Source organism: Micromys minutus, assembly GCF_963924665.1.
Source record: "Micromys minutus genome assembly, chromosome: 1".
NCBI classification, from domain to species: domain Eukaryota; kingdom Metazoa; phylum Chordata; class Mammalia; order Rodentia; family Muridae; genus Micromys; species Micromys minutus.
In genome coordinates, this window is record NC_137969.1 from 120,723,154 (window position 1) to 120,740,271 (window position 17,118).

General features: G+C 42.6%; 1 protein-coding gene across 1 annotated transcript in view; it reads left to right on the top strand.

Moving 5' to 3' along the window:
* The window catches only part of TBC1D1 (TBC1 domain family member 1), a 180,099-nt gene that overhangs the window by 132,280 nt on the left and 30,701 nt on the right, over positions 1-17,118 (top strand). The window contains 2 exon segments of the mRNA XM_080932552.1: positions 8,888-9,073; positions 11,844-12,005. Coding sequence (XP_080788678.1) covers positions 8,888-9,073; positions 11,844-12,005 — 348 coding nt within the window.

A 17,118-nucleotide genomic window follows, 5' to 3' on the forward strand; every position in this document is an offset into this window, starting at 1 on the left:
TTTGAAAGCATACTGTCTCGCTCGCCTCTCCTGCTCTAATTTAATCTCTTGACTCTTTCCAGGTCTTCTTTTAGCCTCCATAGCCCTGTGCCATGCTTACACCTGTGCCATAGCTGGGAGAATGAATAAGGAAGTGGGTATCTTCATGGTTCACCAGGCCTCAGTAGAAACTGAGCATCAGAGAGCCCCTATCCCCTGGCTATACCTGGCAGAGTATGATGGCTAGCAGCACCGTGTGAGTGTGTTTGTGTGTGTGTGTGTGTGTCTATGTGTGTGTCTGTGTCTCTGTTAGATAGAAGCTCTGCTGCAAACAAGCTGCTTCACTGAACTTGGCTAAATAACACGGGTTGAGAAATCATGCCCTTAGCTTTCTGTAGTATATTTTTCTGTTGTGTTGAGTGACTCATTGGTTTCTGTCCCTGACTGTTTATGTTCAGATCTGGAGGGGTTTTTGGAAGGAAATTTATTATTGCTAGATTTGTGTGGGTGGTAGATTTGGGTCAGTAGGGAGGGGCCCCTTTCTGAATGCATTTCTTAAGAAAATGGTATTAATTTGAGTTCAAACAATTGCCTTTGACTAAGATAATGTGATTTGGCAAGTGTTTGAAAAGACAGATGTATTTTTATACTTTATTTAATAGTCATGGTGCACATGATGGGTAGAGTCATTGTTTAATCTGAAATTTATTTAAAGGTACTCCTGGGGCTAAGAGGTTAGCTCAGTGGTAGAATACTTTAAGAAACCCTCATTAAGATCCCCAGAACTGCAAAAATAAATACGAGACATGCCTGTTGTCTCATGTTACAGTGTCACATAGTATGATACCATCAGTTAAGGCAAGTGTATGAAAACTGAGCTGCAGTGAACATGCTGGATGCCCAGATCCAGGGCCTTCAAACATGTTTTATGAATTAGGATTTCTAGTTGTGTAAGCCTTCTTTGCTAGATCTACCCTAGAGTTTATCGTTTATCAGGCCTTGGTGTTTGGGACCAAGACTGCATTTCTCACAGGCTCTCAGGGTTGTCTCTTGCTGACTCTATTAGGGCCATACTCTGAGAAGCAGTCCCAGGGACCCAGCTCATTGTCACTGTTACCCGCATGCTGTCGGAGGGACTCAGAGGCAGGTTTCACCTTCTGTACCCATGGTAAACTTCAGGAAGAGGAGGCTTGATCAGCAACTGTAGCCCAGACATCAGCAGTATAAATGATGAATGCTGAGTGCTCTGACATGTTTTTTAAATTGTTTGTGGGGCCTAGGGTGGGTCAGCTAACCACATGCAGTCCCTACCTTCGGGCATTCTTGGCACAGAAGTTGAGGCATGCCTCCCTTTTACTTCTTCACTGCACTGTGTCAGGGTGGAGGTCTTGCTTAACTGGTAACCCTTTGCTGACCCAATTTACCAACTTGACTTATGTCTTACAGTATACCTGGGCTTCTTTCCTTTCCCTTTTCTTTGTGGCCTCTGATTTTATCTGCTGCTTTGCCCATGTTGAACTCCTCAAGGGGTAGCTTCCCCTGGCCTTGGCCGCTGCTCTTCAGGACTCGGGGCTTGCCTGCCCTAACCCCACAGAATATTTGTTAGGGCTGGCTCATTCATTATCAGTGGCCCTCTGGACTCATACCATCTCTGTTGACCTGCCTTCAGCCACTCCTGACACTGTCTGGAATGGGGCCCACTCATCTGTCTTCTTAAGAACAGAACTTGATTTTATTTCAACATTGTTTTGGGCTGAAGTGGATGGATGCTTGGTCACAGGAGGATTAACATTGAATCTGCCATGTTTCTTATAAAGTAATATGTGTATAAAGGTATGTATTGTTAAATATCTACCTATCTCTATAGATTTCAGTGAGGGGAGGGGATGGGTGGGTGGGTGAGTGGGTGGATGGATGGATGGATTGATGGACAAATAATTTAAGAATAAAATTGTTTTTTAGAGAGCCACAGCCCAGTCACTCACTACCAATATAATAGGCTCTACAGGGCCTTGCCATGTTTTGTCCCTCTGATTTCTATCTCTTCTAATCAATCTCAGGATGTTCCAGGATGCCCTTGTTCCCTTCTCTGGGATCCTCTTATGTTGTTTGTTTGAAGTTCAGAGTGTTGGAGAAGTTTGCACCAGTGCTGTGGTAGCAGAGGATAGGTTCCCGGGACCCCAAAGGCAGAAGCAGGGAGCAAGAGTAGGCGTCTTGGGGCAGGGAGGCATGACCGTAGAACTGAGCTTTGGTGGTGGTAGTGGGAAGTCAGCCAGCCTCACCAGAGAGATTGTCCATCCCTGACAGTTAAAGCAACCGTGGGTCCTGGATATGCCAAAGCAGGAACGACGGGGCCCTGTTGCTGGGGGAAAGGCCCTGGGGATGTGCCATTAGTTTTTAACATGGAGCAAGCATTTCTCTTCTCCAGTGTTTTCACTGTTTGAATGTTCTTTCAAAAACGCTTCAGTGCAGGTTGGAGCAAGGGCTCAGTATTAAGAGCATATATTGTTCTTACAGAAAACCTGACTTTGATTCCCAGCACCCACATCACACAGCTCACAACTGCTCCCAGGAATCTGACATATCTCTGAACTGGATAGGCACTCACAGTGCACAGCACACATACACACGCATGCATGCACATGCACAAACAAAGTAAGAACGACATGTATAAATGAAAATTTTCCAATTTATGGAGAAATCTAAGCTGCACAAAGGTTTTACGCACAAATTCTGGTTTTAGAATTGCGTAGTCACTAGTCTTAGTCAAAGTCAAGCACTGAACCTTACCCAAACACAGTGGTAAGTGCTCTCGGAACTTTGCATAGAACTCCCTATGTGCCCTGTGGGTGACCAAGGCCTGGAGCTGGCTTGTTTGGGTGTGAATGACTGGGCAGCATCAGTATGATTCAGCCTTTGCTTCTTTCCATCTTCGTTTTGCCTGTATTCTCATTACCTGAATGAGGCAGGGGGATGAGTTAGTCTGGCCTCTAAGTTCTACTCCTGGCTCCACTAACTGATGAGCCCTATGTTCTGGGTGTTTCCATTGAGCCTTAAAAAGTGTCCCTGGGTTATCTGGTGAAATGGAGGTATAGTTGGTAGGTACTTATAAAACATGCCACCTAGCACCTAGGAATTATTCAGACACGTGACTTTGAGCCTCAGTTTCCACACTGGGGTGGGAAGAGTGTTGAGTGAAGTCACCTAGAACAGAATCTCTGCATTCCTAATGCTGACTATTCTGAACTGTATTTGCATTCATCACCAGTTCTTCCATCAAACAATACAAAGACAGTATTGGATTAAATAAATTAAATTTCATTTGTTTTGGGAATTAATGTATAGCTATTTCCTTTAAAGTTATTTTTCTTTTATTGGCAGTGTTTTTTTTTTTTTTTCTCATAATACATTCTGATTACAAACTCCCTTTTGTCTACTCCTCCCAGTTTCTCCCCAACCTCTTCCCATTCAAATCCAACCCCTTTCCGTCTCATTAGAAAATACAAGTCTCTAGGTATAACAGTAAAAAGGGATATGGTAAAACAAAAACTAATACATCATAATACTACAAATTAACAGACAGAAAAGAACCTCAAAAAAGGTTCAAGAAACAGAGATGCAGATACTCACTTGCACACTCAGGAATCACATAAAAACACTAACCTGAAGCCATGATATATACAAAGGAACTGCAGGGTAGAAAGAGGAGGAAAAACTCTGTGTGTGTGTGTGTGTGTGTGTGTGTGTGTGTGTGTGTGTGTAATTTTTAAAGGAGAAGCCTGACTGGACATGAGACAGCAGAGCTGTTGGCCGTCTACTCCTGAGCATACAACCTGCCCTTTAGAGTAGTTTGTTTCCCCAGTAAGACTCATTGGGAAAAAACTAAATTTTTGTTTGCAAAGGGAGATAGCTTCGGCCTAGGGATGGGACTCCATCTGATACGGACCCTGCAGGCACTGTGCCTGCTGCCTCCGTCACTGTACGAGCATATTGCATCAGTCCCATTGAGGGCCTTGTTTCCTTGGTGTCCTCCATCCTCTCTGGCTCTTACACTCCTGTCTCTTCTGCAGAGTTCCCTGAGCTCTTAGGGTAGGGAATCTGTTCTTTTAGGGATAGTGTTTAAAGTCTTACTTTTTGCATACTATCTGACTGTGGCCTCCTACTCTCTCATCTGCTGCAGGCGGAAGCTTTTTTAATGATGGCTGAGTCGGGCACTGATCTATGAGTGTAGCAGAGTATCGTTAGGAGTCATTTTATTGATACTTTTTCTTGTTAAGAACTGGTAGTATTTGCTTTTACCCCAGGTCCCTGGGAAATCTAGTCTCTTTTGGTAGCAGAGTAACTTTCTATACCAAAGATGTTAGCATGTAGGGGTGAAGGCTTTGTTTAGGTACCAGCTTGATTTCTCTTTGCTCAAAGAGTTGTCTAAGTATTGCGGGCCTTTCCATAAGTCTATGAAGAGCAAGCTATAGTCTTGGCAATCTTTCTCTGATTTGCCACTTTGTCTGCCGCTCAATAAGACATCACTTTCAAATGTGGGTGCATCTACCTACAAACTAAGCAAACCAACTTTACCTTCATTGTTTGGGATTAAAGGTGTGTGCTAAGGCTGAGCCACACCACAAATAGAAACAGTTTTGTTTTGTTTTTTGGGTTTTTTTTTTTTTTTAAGAAGATGACACAATCTTGGGGTTTACAGTATGATCAAATATCCTGCAACACGTTTCCTTCCTTGTCCCCCTCTTTCCTCCTTCCTCCTGTTCTAGCTCACATCTGTCCATAACTATTTGTTTTATTTTCCTTTCCTAGAAAGTCTGTCTCTCCCTAGTTTTTTTCCTCTATGCCTAACCTCTGTGGTCCTATGGATTGTAGCTTGGTTATTGACAACTAATATCCACATATAAGCAAATACACAGAATATTTCTCTTTCTGGGTCTGGGTTACCTTACTCAGGATCGATCTTCCTTCCTTCCTTCCTTCCTTCCTTCCTTCCTTCCTTCCTTCCTTCCTTCCTTCCTTCCTTCCTTCCCCTCCCTCCCTTCTTCCCTTTCTCCCTCCCTTCCTCCCCCCCTCACTCTTTTATTTTGGATTTTTGAAGGCAGGATTTCTCTGTGTCGCTCTGGCTGCCCTGAAACTTGCTCTGTAGGCTAGGCTTACCTTGAACTCAAGAGATCTGCCTGCCTCTGACTCCCAAGAGCTGGGATTTAAGGTGTGCACCACTAATCCTGGATAGGATGATTTTTTTTTCTAATTGTATTAACCTGAAAATTTCTAAGCTCTATTGCATAAATGTACTACTTAAAAAAAAATAAATCCATTCATCTGTTAAGGAACATCTTCATTTCCAGTTTCTGACTATTATGAATAAAGCAGCAATCAACATGGGTTAGCAAGTGTCTCTGTGGCAGGATGAAGCATTATTTGAGTGTATACCTAAGAGCAATGAACCTGGATCTTGAGGTATATGGAGTCACATCTTCCTGAGGAACTACCACACTAATTTCCATGGTGGCTATACAAGTTTGTACTTCTACCAACAATGGATTAATGTTCCTCTTACTCCACATCTTCACCAGCATGAGCTGTCATTTATTATATTGATCTTAGCCATTCTGATGGGTGTAAGATGAAATCTTAAAGTCATTTTTATTTGAATTTCCCTAATAAATAAGGATTGTAGCATTTCTGTGTTTCTCAGCCATTTGAGTTTCCTCTTCTGAAAATTCTGCTTTTAGATCTGTGCCCTGTTTTTTAATTAGGTTGTTTTCTTGGTATCTAGTTTCTTGAATTCTTTATATATTTTGGATATTAGCCCTCTACTGGCCATATAGTTGATAAAAATCTTTTCCCATTCTGTAGGCTGCCACTTTGTTCAAATGATGGTGTCCTTTGTCATGCACAAGCTTTTTAGTTTCATGAGGTCCCATTGATTAATTGTTGATCTCAGTGCCTGTGCTGACAGTATTTTGTTCAGAACATCTTTTTCTATGCCAATGAGTTCAAGGCTATTCCCAACTTTCTCTTCTATTGTGTTGAGTATCTGATTTTATGTTGAAATCCTTGATCCATTTGGAGTTGAATTTTGTACAAGGTAATAAGTATGAATCTATTTACAGTCTTTTACATACAGCCATCCAGTTTGACCAGTATGTATTTCTGGCTTCTTTTTCACAAACCAGGTGCTGATAAGTGTATGGATTTTGGTCTGTGTCTTCCCTTCTATTCTACTACTCAGCATGTCTGTTTTTGTGCCAATACCGATCTGTCTTATTACTATAGCTCTGTAGTACAATTTGAGGTCAAGGATGGTGACATCTCCCACAGTTATTTCATGTCTTTATTTAATGTATGAGTGCTCTGTTGCATATACATCTGCAGATCAGAAGAAGACATCAGATCCCCTTATAGGTGGTTGTGAGCTACCACATGATTGCTGGGAATTGAACTCAGGACTTCTAGAAGAGCAGTCAGTGCTCTTAACCAGTCAGTCAGTGCTCTTAGGGATGCCTCCTCAGGAGCTCTGCCAGAGTCATGCAGCTGAGCATGCTTGCAGCTAACCATCAGACAGCATGGGGACCCCAGTGAGGGTGCTGGGGGGTGAGGGATGAAGGAGCTGAAGAGGGTTTCAGCCTCATGGGAAGAACAACATTGTTGACCAACCAATTCCTCCACAGCTCCCATGGACTAAAATACCAACCATTGAGCACACATTGAGAGACCCATGGCTCCAGTTGCATATGTAGCAGAGAATAGCAGTGTCTGACATCAGTGTGAAAAGAGGCCTTTGGTCCAGGGAGGGCACGTTTTCCCAGTGTCCCAAGGGGAATGCCAAGGCACTGTGGTGGAGAGGGTGATTGGGAACTACTGCACCTTTGTGAAGACAAGTAGAGGGGGAGGGAGGATGGGAGCAGGGTGGGCAAAGGGGATAACATTTCAAATGTAAATACAGAGAGTATCTAATAAAAAATTTAAAAAAAAAAAAAAAATCAGACAAGCTTATTTGTATTAGCCAATAAATTGCCCCAGTGACTTTCAAGTAGGCAAAGGCAGAGAACACAGGAAGGTGGTTTATGCCTTAAACCTTATATCATCATCATCACCAAACAGTACTTGGAATGTTCCAGATCTAGTTTTGGTACTCTGAAAGCCTTTGTAGACAGCTCCAGGCAAAAGCCACCCTGGACCTGACACCAAGCAGCCTAAACTACTAGGATTGTTCCTAGTTCCTAGCTGAGTTACAACCCAGTATTGTTAGGAGTTCAGATGGGCAGGTTACTAGAAGAAATTAACATTTTTGGCTTCAGTGTGAGCTCAAGGATCTCATAGCAGGATCCTAATTCAACTTCAGGAAAGACAGTGCTAGTGGCTGCTAGGGAAATGAGCCTAACTCAGGACTGTATTAGAGCTGGCAGTCAAACACACTCTATTTGGGTAGTTTTGAGGTGCAAGCTGCCTGTGAATATTGTTTCACTTGTAGATGTTAAGATCCATGTTCCTTAAGTTTAGCGTGCACAGGAGCTCCTGTGAATGCTTCTGTCATGTGAGGTCCAGTTGTATGAAGACCTCTGCTGCCTTTCAGTGAGAGGGTCACTGTGAATAGGTGTGACACTGTATATGTCTATAAGTTACGCTATCGTGTGTACCAGGAATGTGGTTTCTATAAAGAAAGGGATATAGATTAATGAAATGTGAGGAGTTAAAGAAAACACAGACATTTAGAAACTGATGTGGGAACACATGAATTGAAGTTGAATCTAGTGATAAGCAGGTGGCTTCTAAGCCAAGCAAACAGTGGAATCTCTGTGTGCCTGCTTGCTTATTAGATTGTTCTTTAGGGGCATTAGTTTTCTTTTCAGGTAATTGCATGTCAGTCAGGATAAGTGACTACCTGTATAAATGCCCAGTACCACTAGTGTCCTGTACTTGATGGGAATCTGATAAGAGTCCAAGTTCACACTGTCTCTTAAATACATGTAACTTTCTCAGAGTATCCAATGGTGTGATAGTGAGGGTGCTTGTGTAAGCCAAGCTTCTGTGTTCTCATGCTGGTTCCCTCCTGCCTAGCTGTGTGACACCGGGAAGTCTCTCATACACCTATACCATATTTTGTTTGTTGTTATATCAGGGTTTTTAAAATATAAAACTAGATTTACAAAACTAAATACCAGAGTCTTAGGGTGGTTGTATTACATAAGGGATTATAGAAACATAGTAACAACTATATGATCAATTGTTATCAAATAACCCCAAAAGGTCATCTTAAACCCCAAAAGGTCATCTTAAACCCTAAAAGTCTCTTCAGACATTTCTCCAACTACTGAAGTTTTGCTTCCTAGTTAATGTGCCATTTATTTCATGTTTGTGACTCATACATAATTTATTGTGATGAATATTAAACATAATTTTAAAATCACATTTATGTGTTTGTGGGGGCCAGGGGCAAGCATGCCTATACCACACAGCACTTATGTGAAAACCAGAGGACAACTTTTAGGAGTCAGTTCCTTTCTTCCTTCATGTGGGTCCCAAAGATTAAACTCAGGTTTCCAGCCTTGATGACAAGTACCTTTACCTGTTGAGCTATCTTGCTGGCCCCAAAACATAAAATTTTACGTTTGGTGATGTCTTGGCTTAGCTAACTGAGCAGAATTTTCTGAGTTGGTAAATCATTTGACTGTATATTGTTTGTTGTTTAAAAAAAAGGTGGGGGGAATCATTCTGAGGCTGGTGGGATGACTCAGTAGGTAAAGGTGCTTACTGTCCAAGCCCAGTACCCTGAATTCAGTCACAAGGATCCAGGTAGAAGGAGAACTAACTCCACAAAGTTGTCACATGCACACATGCGCCTGCGTGTGGTTTTAAAAGGAAAGAAATACCGTCCTGCAATGTCCTTTTTGTTTGTTTCCAGATTATTCAGAGATTGGAGAGCTCCCTCCACGCTCTCCTTTAGAACCAGTGTGTGAAGACGCACCATTTGGCCCAGCACAAGAAAAAAAAAAGAGGACATCACGCGAGCTTCGAGAGCTGTGGAAAAAGGCCATCTTACAACAGATCCTGCTGCTCAGGATGGAGAAGGAGAATCAGAAACTGCAAGGTTGGTTTTGGAGTATGAAGCTGGACAAAACTGATGCTCTTATTAATCCTTGCACACAGGATACAGTCTTAAATACAGACAAGGTGACCTCACATACATGGAAGCCTGTTGTGTCTGTTTACTTTTTCGAAGTAATAGTGGCACCATTTGCTTTCCAGACATTTAAAGTGAGTCTTACCTACTATCATATATTCCTGTGTAGCATTAGAAGCACCATGTCTAGAACTTCTGAAATACAAGCTGCCATGTAAGCGCTAACCCTCAGAAGTAGAATTTATTGGCTGGTTGGCTGGTTCGTTGCTTTTGTTGTGGTGGGTGAGTTTATGGGGTTTTGTTGTTGCTGTTTTTTTCTTTTTATCCCCAGCCATTTCTGCCTGAATAGTAATGATAGTCTATGTACAATAAAAGAAAAATAGAAAATAAAAAGATACCTCACATATCAAAATATATATTAAAATATAATAAAGATTAAACAAAATAAAAATTAAAAAAAATATCTTTTGGGCCTGTGAGATAGTTCAGTAGCAAAGAGACTTGCCACACAAGCATGATAGACAGAGGTCAGTCGTCAGAGCCCACAGTGGGGAGAGAGAAGCAACTCCTGTAGGCTGTCCTCTTACCTCCATTCATGCCCCGTGGCATATACACCCTCACTTATGTGTGAGTGTGCTTGCACACACACAGGGTGGGGTGGGGTGGGGGTGGTGCTGTTGATGATAATAAAACTGTCTGTGGTCATAGCATTACAAAGTGTGGCTTCAAGAAAATGACAGCTGTGTATTTGAAGATCTTTGTTAAATACTGAGAAATCAATAATGCTCATTTTGTGGCTCTTGATGCTTAGTGCTTTTTAGCTAGTCTTGCAAGTGGCATCCAAGTGGAATGAAAACTGAGATACAGAAGGAGAGGGAAGTTGGTTGCTCCCCGGGATGTTAGAAGTCATGAGTATAGTTGATGATACAGGATCAGCATACCTCAGAAACAAAGTGCATGCTGCTGTTCCAGGGCTGGCTGATGGTCTGTATGAGCAGGAGTGGCCACTGGGTTGCCTTGGTCACTTTGCCAGGGGCTGTGCTTGCCTTCACTGTCGACTTGACCAGGCTACGGGCAGTGTTTGTCCTGTATTTTAAAATAATGCTGTGAACTGCCTAGTGGAGGACAGCATAGTCTTGGCACAAACATGTCACTGCATATCAGACTGATTCATCTACGCAAACAGTTTATGCCTAACTAATATTACAGTGTTATACAGTCTACAAATCCACAGGGATACATTGTATCTTGAATTGGAGTTGAAGGCCTTTCAGTTTACAAAGTTTTTCTTGAGTTTATTGTAGAAAATAATTTAGAGTGTTATAATTTCTCTTTTAAGCATAGGGGTCATTTAATTGCTGAGCCCTTGAAAGTTTTCGTTCTCAGCTAGCTTACAAGGGATGGTGATAGTTTGCAGGAGAGTTTTATGTGGGGGAAGGATTAATAAGGACCCTGGGCACAGAGTCCCAGAGCTTGCCCTACCCTGTGGGTACTCCTCAGATGAACAGCAGTCACAGTGTCCAGGTTAGTTCATGTCACCATTGCTGTGTTGGGAAAACCCTGCAGAATCACATGTGATTTCATTGTGTCCTGTTGCCCCTGTCCAGGAAGGGCATAGACATGCAGGTTCTTTAGTAGTACTGTTAAGATTTGGGTGTCTACTGCTATTGGCCCTGCCACTGATGGTTGTCAGCAGTGTCCTTGGGAATCTGTGGCAGGGGACGCTGCAACAAGATCTTTGGATTAAGCTTCTGGCCAAGTCTTCTGGCAATTTTGTTTTTTTTTTTTTTTGTTTGTTTGTTTGTTTTGTTTTTGTTTTGTTTTGTTTTTTTGTTTTTTGTTTTTTTTTTTGGCTGTGTGGAGTTCCGTGGACTTGATGGAGTTCTGGTTGTTTGCTGGGCAGAGCTGGGGAACACAGACATGCTTATGACAGAGTTCACTGCTAATGAAGCCACTGGTGCTCAGAGCCCAATGCTGGCTCCAGTCAGCCTAAGGAGGCAAGTGATGATCCTAATTTGCCAGATGTGGTGAGCTCATCTCCAGTAACACGCTTTCTCATATTGGGGAGTTGTAGAAATATGTACATATGATGGATGTGTTGTAAAAATATGAGACCCAAAGTCTTTCTTCATTGGCTTCTTTCTATTTTATGACTTAAGTGTAATTGTCAGTGTGGCTTTAGGCTTTGTTGGTGAGATGCTATAACGAGCTTCAGGTTTATGAGATGTTCTGTGAAAGGGAGTCTCTTCTGCAGAGACATTACTAATGGTTGATAACACCTACATGAGGCTTGCCTCTGGGTGAAGAGGAACTTAGACTGTTTATTGAGATTAGTGAACAAAACTAAACTTATTGAGACTGCCGTGCCAAGCACTGGGAATACCAGTAAAGTATTTCTGTCTTGATAGGGTGGTCATGGAAATGGACAGACTTGAGAAGAAGGGGGGGTAATACCTTAGGAGTAAGGCCAGCAGGCCATGTTGGAGGTGAGGTTAAGAGAAATGAAGGCAATTTCCTAGGCTTTTCATATTTGTTCCATCCAAGTACTGACCAGGCCTGACTCTGCTTTAGGGTGTGGATGGTGCATTGAGTTAGTGTAGTATAGCTAAAGATACATGTTAACACGTCTAAGAGGAGGAGAAGAGATGGGTTCAGTTTGACCTGTGCTATTGGCTCATGCAACATGCGCTCAGCAACTCAGGAGCATCTACTCACCTGCTTCCCTCATCTTTTCCAGCCTCTGAGAATGATTTGCTGAACAAACGCCTGAAGCTTGATTATGAAGAAATCACTCCTTGTCTTAAAGAAGTAACTACAGTGTGGGAAAAGATGCTTAGCACCCCGGGAAGATCCAAAATTAAGTTTGATATGGAAAAAGTGCACTCAGCTGTTGGGCAAGGTAAGCTTTATCAGTTGCTGTCTGGCCAGCCTCGCCCTCTGTAATGACTAGAAGGGTGGAATCAAGGTATTTGCAAGTCTAGTTTCTGTGGTAGTCTTGCCTTGTCATCTTTACTCACTGTTTTTCCAGATGTCTAATTGATTGATCTGGGCTCCATCACCTTTCATTATCTTAATTACATTAATTAAAATGCCCAGAAAACCAGGCACCAGTATGTTGACAGGAAAACCCAAGGCTTAGTTGCCTATGAACTGAATAAGTGAGGAGTTAAATAGGAAATGAAAAGAACCTGTGTGGTTTCTTGCTAGTTGGGTATCCTAGGGAAACAACAGGCTTGGACCTCAGTCCAGGTAAGCATCTTGTGGTATAATCTTAAGCAAAGACCCACTCTCTCTGCATGAAGGCAGCTTGGTTTTTACATTTTTCTAAAAGGATGAATTTCATTTTTAATTATGTGCATGTGTGTGCACGTGCACTCGAGTGAGTGCCAGTACGCATTGACGTCAGAGGCTTTGCATCCCTGGAGGCAGAGTTATGGGTGGTTCACAAGTTATACCTCGCCCTGAAATCAAACTGAGGTCCTCTGCGAGAGCAGTAAATGCTCTTAACTGCTGAGCCGCCTCTCCAGCCCTGAGCCTTACTTTGTACACATGGAAGACATGGGAAGACTCTGAGCCCCCAGAGCATGGCACCCCAGTCAGTGTCCTAGACGGCTCGGGAGGTGGGACAGATGGTCGTCTTTCACTGTGGTCTGCCAGTCAGGATTTGCTTTGCCTGAGAACAGCACTTGAGGTGAGTCTGGAAATGCTTCTAGCAGCTTGCTACGGTAATCCTCAAGAACCACATGCGTCTGTGTTCCGGTTCTTTGTTTTTGGGTTTTTGTTAATTGTTACTAGTTACTTAAGTTGACTCACTAAGTAGTAGGTTTGTGTGTCCATGGGTATGCATCACTTACCTTGTCCTCGGCTGTTCTCTCCCCTGGTGCCCTCCCTGTGCTCCCTGCGAGTCCCTCACTTTGTTTTGCTCTAATTCATTTTTACTGTGTATTATAAAAACATCATTCTGAGGCTGGTAACATTTCTAGAAGGGTAAATGTGCTTGTTACACAAGCCTGTCAACCAGAGTTTGATCCCTTGGGACCCATGTGAAGGTGGGAGGAAAGAAAGATCTATGAAGCTATTCTCTTACTTCCACATACATGTCATGGGACATATCCACACATACATTGTACACACATACAAGTAATAAAAAAATTAAACACATCAGGTTTTTATAGATGTTCTGAAAGAATGAAAAAGTACATTTTAGAGCTTAATTTAGAGGAATTTGGGTGTTGAAATAAAGCAGCAGTGGTTTCTCTTGGCATGGACCTTCGTGACCATCAGTGTGAGCTGGGAGCCTTCCGAGCGCTGCTCACTCTAGTTCTGAATGAGGGTTCTAGTTACATGGGAACATCACAGGGCTTTCCTGTGACGTCTGTTATCCCGAGGAAGCAGCCCACATGTGTTACTCATTGCTAAGAAGGTTACTAGAACTAAGCAGTTTTTCTACCATAGTCTTCTTATAAAAATAAAGATTTATTTATTTTTATTTTTTATGTGTATGGTTTTTTTTTTTTTTTTTTTTTTTTTTTTGCCTACAGTGTGCATGTTTGGTACCCACAAAAGACTAGAAGAGGGTACCAGATCCCCTGGAACTAGAGTTATAGACAGTTGTGAGCCACCATGCGGGTGCTAGGAGTTGAACCTGGGTTCTCTGAAAGAGTGGCTAGTTAGTGTCTTAAGCCACTGAGCTGTCACTCCAGCTCTTTTAGCCATTATTAAAACCTTTTTACTATGTTGGGAGATACCTCAGTGGATAAACCACTGTCTGTGCAAGTCTGAGCACTGGACTTTACATCCCCAAAGTATGTAAAACCTAGACAGGTGTGGTAACTCAAGACACAGAGGGGGATTCGCTCAGGAGGCTGGATAGCTGAACTAACTGCACCTCCAGGTTTAATAAGATCCTGACTCAAAATAAAGTGGAGAGCTATTGAGGAAGACACTTGATGTCAACTTTGGCCCATTGTAGCACATGCCTGCCGCCCCACCCCCCACATTTAAACAACCTCATGCAAATAATAAGTAAGAAAATAAACCCTTTTGCTGAACTTTGGCAAGGTTTGTTTAGTACTCATGGGTAGGTATTGCTGGCTTTGACCTTCCTGTCCTATGAATTGAGGAGACTTGAGGGACAGTGGCCTCGGTCCCTCAGCTTGCAAGAGTTCTCACCATCATGCCAAGCTGCCTCTGGTTGAGTCATGTTCTGTACAAGCAACAGCTTCCAGAGTGACCTTTAGTTGGTGTCTTCACCTCTCTGTTTCTGCTCCTGGCTGGCAGCAGGCGAAAGCCTGGCCCAATTTGTTGTTGCACTGTTGTGCAGTTCTGGTGGGTTTTACACCCATGGTGGCGGCTGCAGTGACCTTTACATGCAACACTTTTGTTGATAACTGTTTTGTTTTGAACGTGTAGAAAGCAGAGGTGAACACACCTGTCATTCCCTTTTCACACTAAACTAGACAGTGTTCTGTAGGGGCGCCTCAGAAGCAATTGCCTGGTAGCTGCTCAGAGGCCTGGCACCTGGGCATGTATTTCCTGTTCTGTGCAGTAAAAGGGATCATAGGCTCCAGGTATTTGGCCCCTGTGGGCTGGAGTTGGGCAGGGCTGGTCTACAATTCCTTTTGCCCTCTCTGACTTGTTTCTTCCCTGAAGAAATGAATGTATGCAAATGGCAGGGGCTTGTCATCCACTTTCAACACCTGAAGACTTAGCAACTTCAAACAAATGGCCACTGCTCATCTAGGTCTCAGCCAAAGCCATGGTTTCTACTTTTCAAGCAAAGGCTAAGTCACCTCAGAGACTGAGAGAGAGAACAGTCCTTGTGTTGGTGATGAGTCCTTTCCTCCTAATAGGGATTTGGAAATTGTTCCAAGTTGCTGTGAGAAGAGAGTAGCAGATTAAGGAGTTGATTTGGAAAGAGAAAAAGAGTTCTGTGGAATGTTAGATCATTCAAAGTTTGATGTGCATCAAACGATTTCTTGGAAGCAAGCAAAATACTGAATCCTAGAAGCAAGTAGTGTTTTTTTCAAATGTTGTGAAGTGATCACATAAACAATCATCAGAATGTGTCAGATACAAACTCCACTTACTTTGATCCAGCAATGCAATTTCCAGAAACCTGTTCTAGAAATTAATCAGCCACAGGTTGTATAATAAGACTGCTTATTGTGCTATGTTCTTAGTAGCTGAAATCAAAACAAAGTGACCCAGCCATGTGACCTTCCATGCATATTCCAGGGAAACAACACAGTAGGTGTTTCCTCGTGTTAAGAGTATTACAGTACTCATGGTCTCACTCACAGCTGGTACTTTCTCTACCTAGAGAAACTCCCACTTGAATATGCCTCCTGGGTTATTTGGCACGGCCCCATGCCAGCTCTTGTCCTGGTAAAAATAGACAGTGTGTCTCCCCCCTCCCCCTCCCTTTCTTAAACATTCTGTTTTGAATGTTGGAACCACATGTCCACTCTGGTTATGAGTGGGATTTTGCTTTTCATTTTATACCCTTTGCATTACCAGAGTCTTTTCTTTTATAGAAATAAGCACGTATTACTTTTCACATTAGTGAGAATAAATTTATTCACACTTGAGCTGGGTGAACAGTCTCTTGCCTACCCAGAATTCCCTGCCTGCTGGCCGTTTGTGACTAAGTTTCCTCTTGAATAGGAGTAAAACAAACCTGAGCATGGGGAGGGTGTTTCAGGACATTCATAAAAGCACTGAGTCTGACTACATGACTTCTTGCTTTAAATCTCAGACTCAGCTAACCCTGCAGTTTGAGAGTATCTGGTATTGTCTGGTAACATGGCCAGTGTTCTTTTCCTCCCCCAAATAATTCTGACAAGATAATGGGAATGATTTAGTAATAAGAGGAAATTGGACATCTCCTGACTTGGGAAGAATTTCCAGTTTGACAGAAAGTATTTGGTGAAAAAGCCCCTCTATAAATCACTCATCATGCTGTGTTCTAGTTCACTGTTTGCTTTTAGTCAGGGTCTAAAGTATCACAGATCAGTTCCTTCTCTATCTACCTCCCCCATTCCTCTTTCTCTGTATGTGGGCTCACATGGGCATGTGTGCATGCACACACACACACACACACACACACACACACACACACACACACACACTTGTCTAAGATCTGAGTAGGCATGGTAGGAAGGAGAGAAGAAGTGATGTAGGAAAGCAGCCATTATGGTATGTTAGTTTCCTGTTGCTCCCATAGCAAATAACTACAGATTTGGTGGCTAAACTAACACAAGTTGGCCAGCAAGACTGTTCAGTGTGTGGGCGTGATGAAACTGAGTTCAATATCCAGATTCCACAAGAAGGAGAGAACCAACTCCTGAGAATTGTCTTCTCGGTGCCACACAAAGGTTTTGCTTAACAAAGACCTGCACAGGTTCAAAGTCACACAAAATTCCATACTGGAAAGGGATAGTGGACATGAAGTCCCACTGTTAACCAAGATGTCATTTGCAGTTGATAGTTGCTGGCACAGAGATCAGTTTTCTGCAATGATATTTCAGTCAAGTTCCAGGGCGGGCCCATGCTCAGAAGCAGGTGACCAAAACAAAACAGACGCCAGGGTTTGAAGAGGTTTTGTTTGCTGTGGCTTGTCTTACCTCCTTCTCCTCCTCCTCCTCCTCCTTTCTTTCTTTCTTTCTTTCTTTCTTTCTTTCTTTCTTTCTTTCTTCCTTTTTCTTCTTTTATTTTCTTTTTTCTTGGAGAGAGACATGAAGTTAGGGAAGAGGGAGGTTCTGAGAGGGGTTGGAGGAAAAGAATATGATCAAAATGGATCGTATGAGACATTTGTAAAAACTGGAGGGAAAGGCTGCAAGTGACAGTAACAGCATGTGTTGTCAAATGCACAAAATTATCAAATAATGAAAGTTAACCTTGAGACTTAGAAAACACATACACACATTTTCTTTCTTTGACAATTGTAAAGTCTCAAGTCAAGATGTTAGCCCAACTGTACCTGGGCTTTTCCAGCTTCTGCTGGCTGTAGC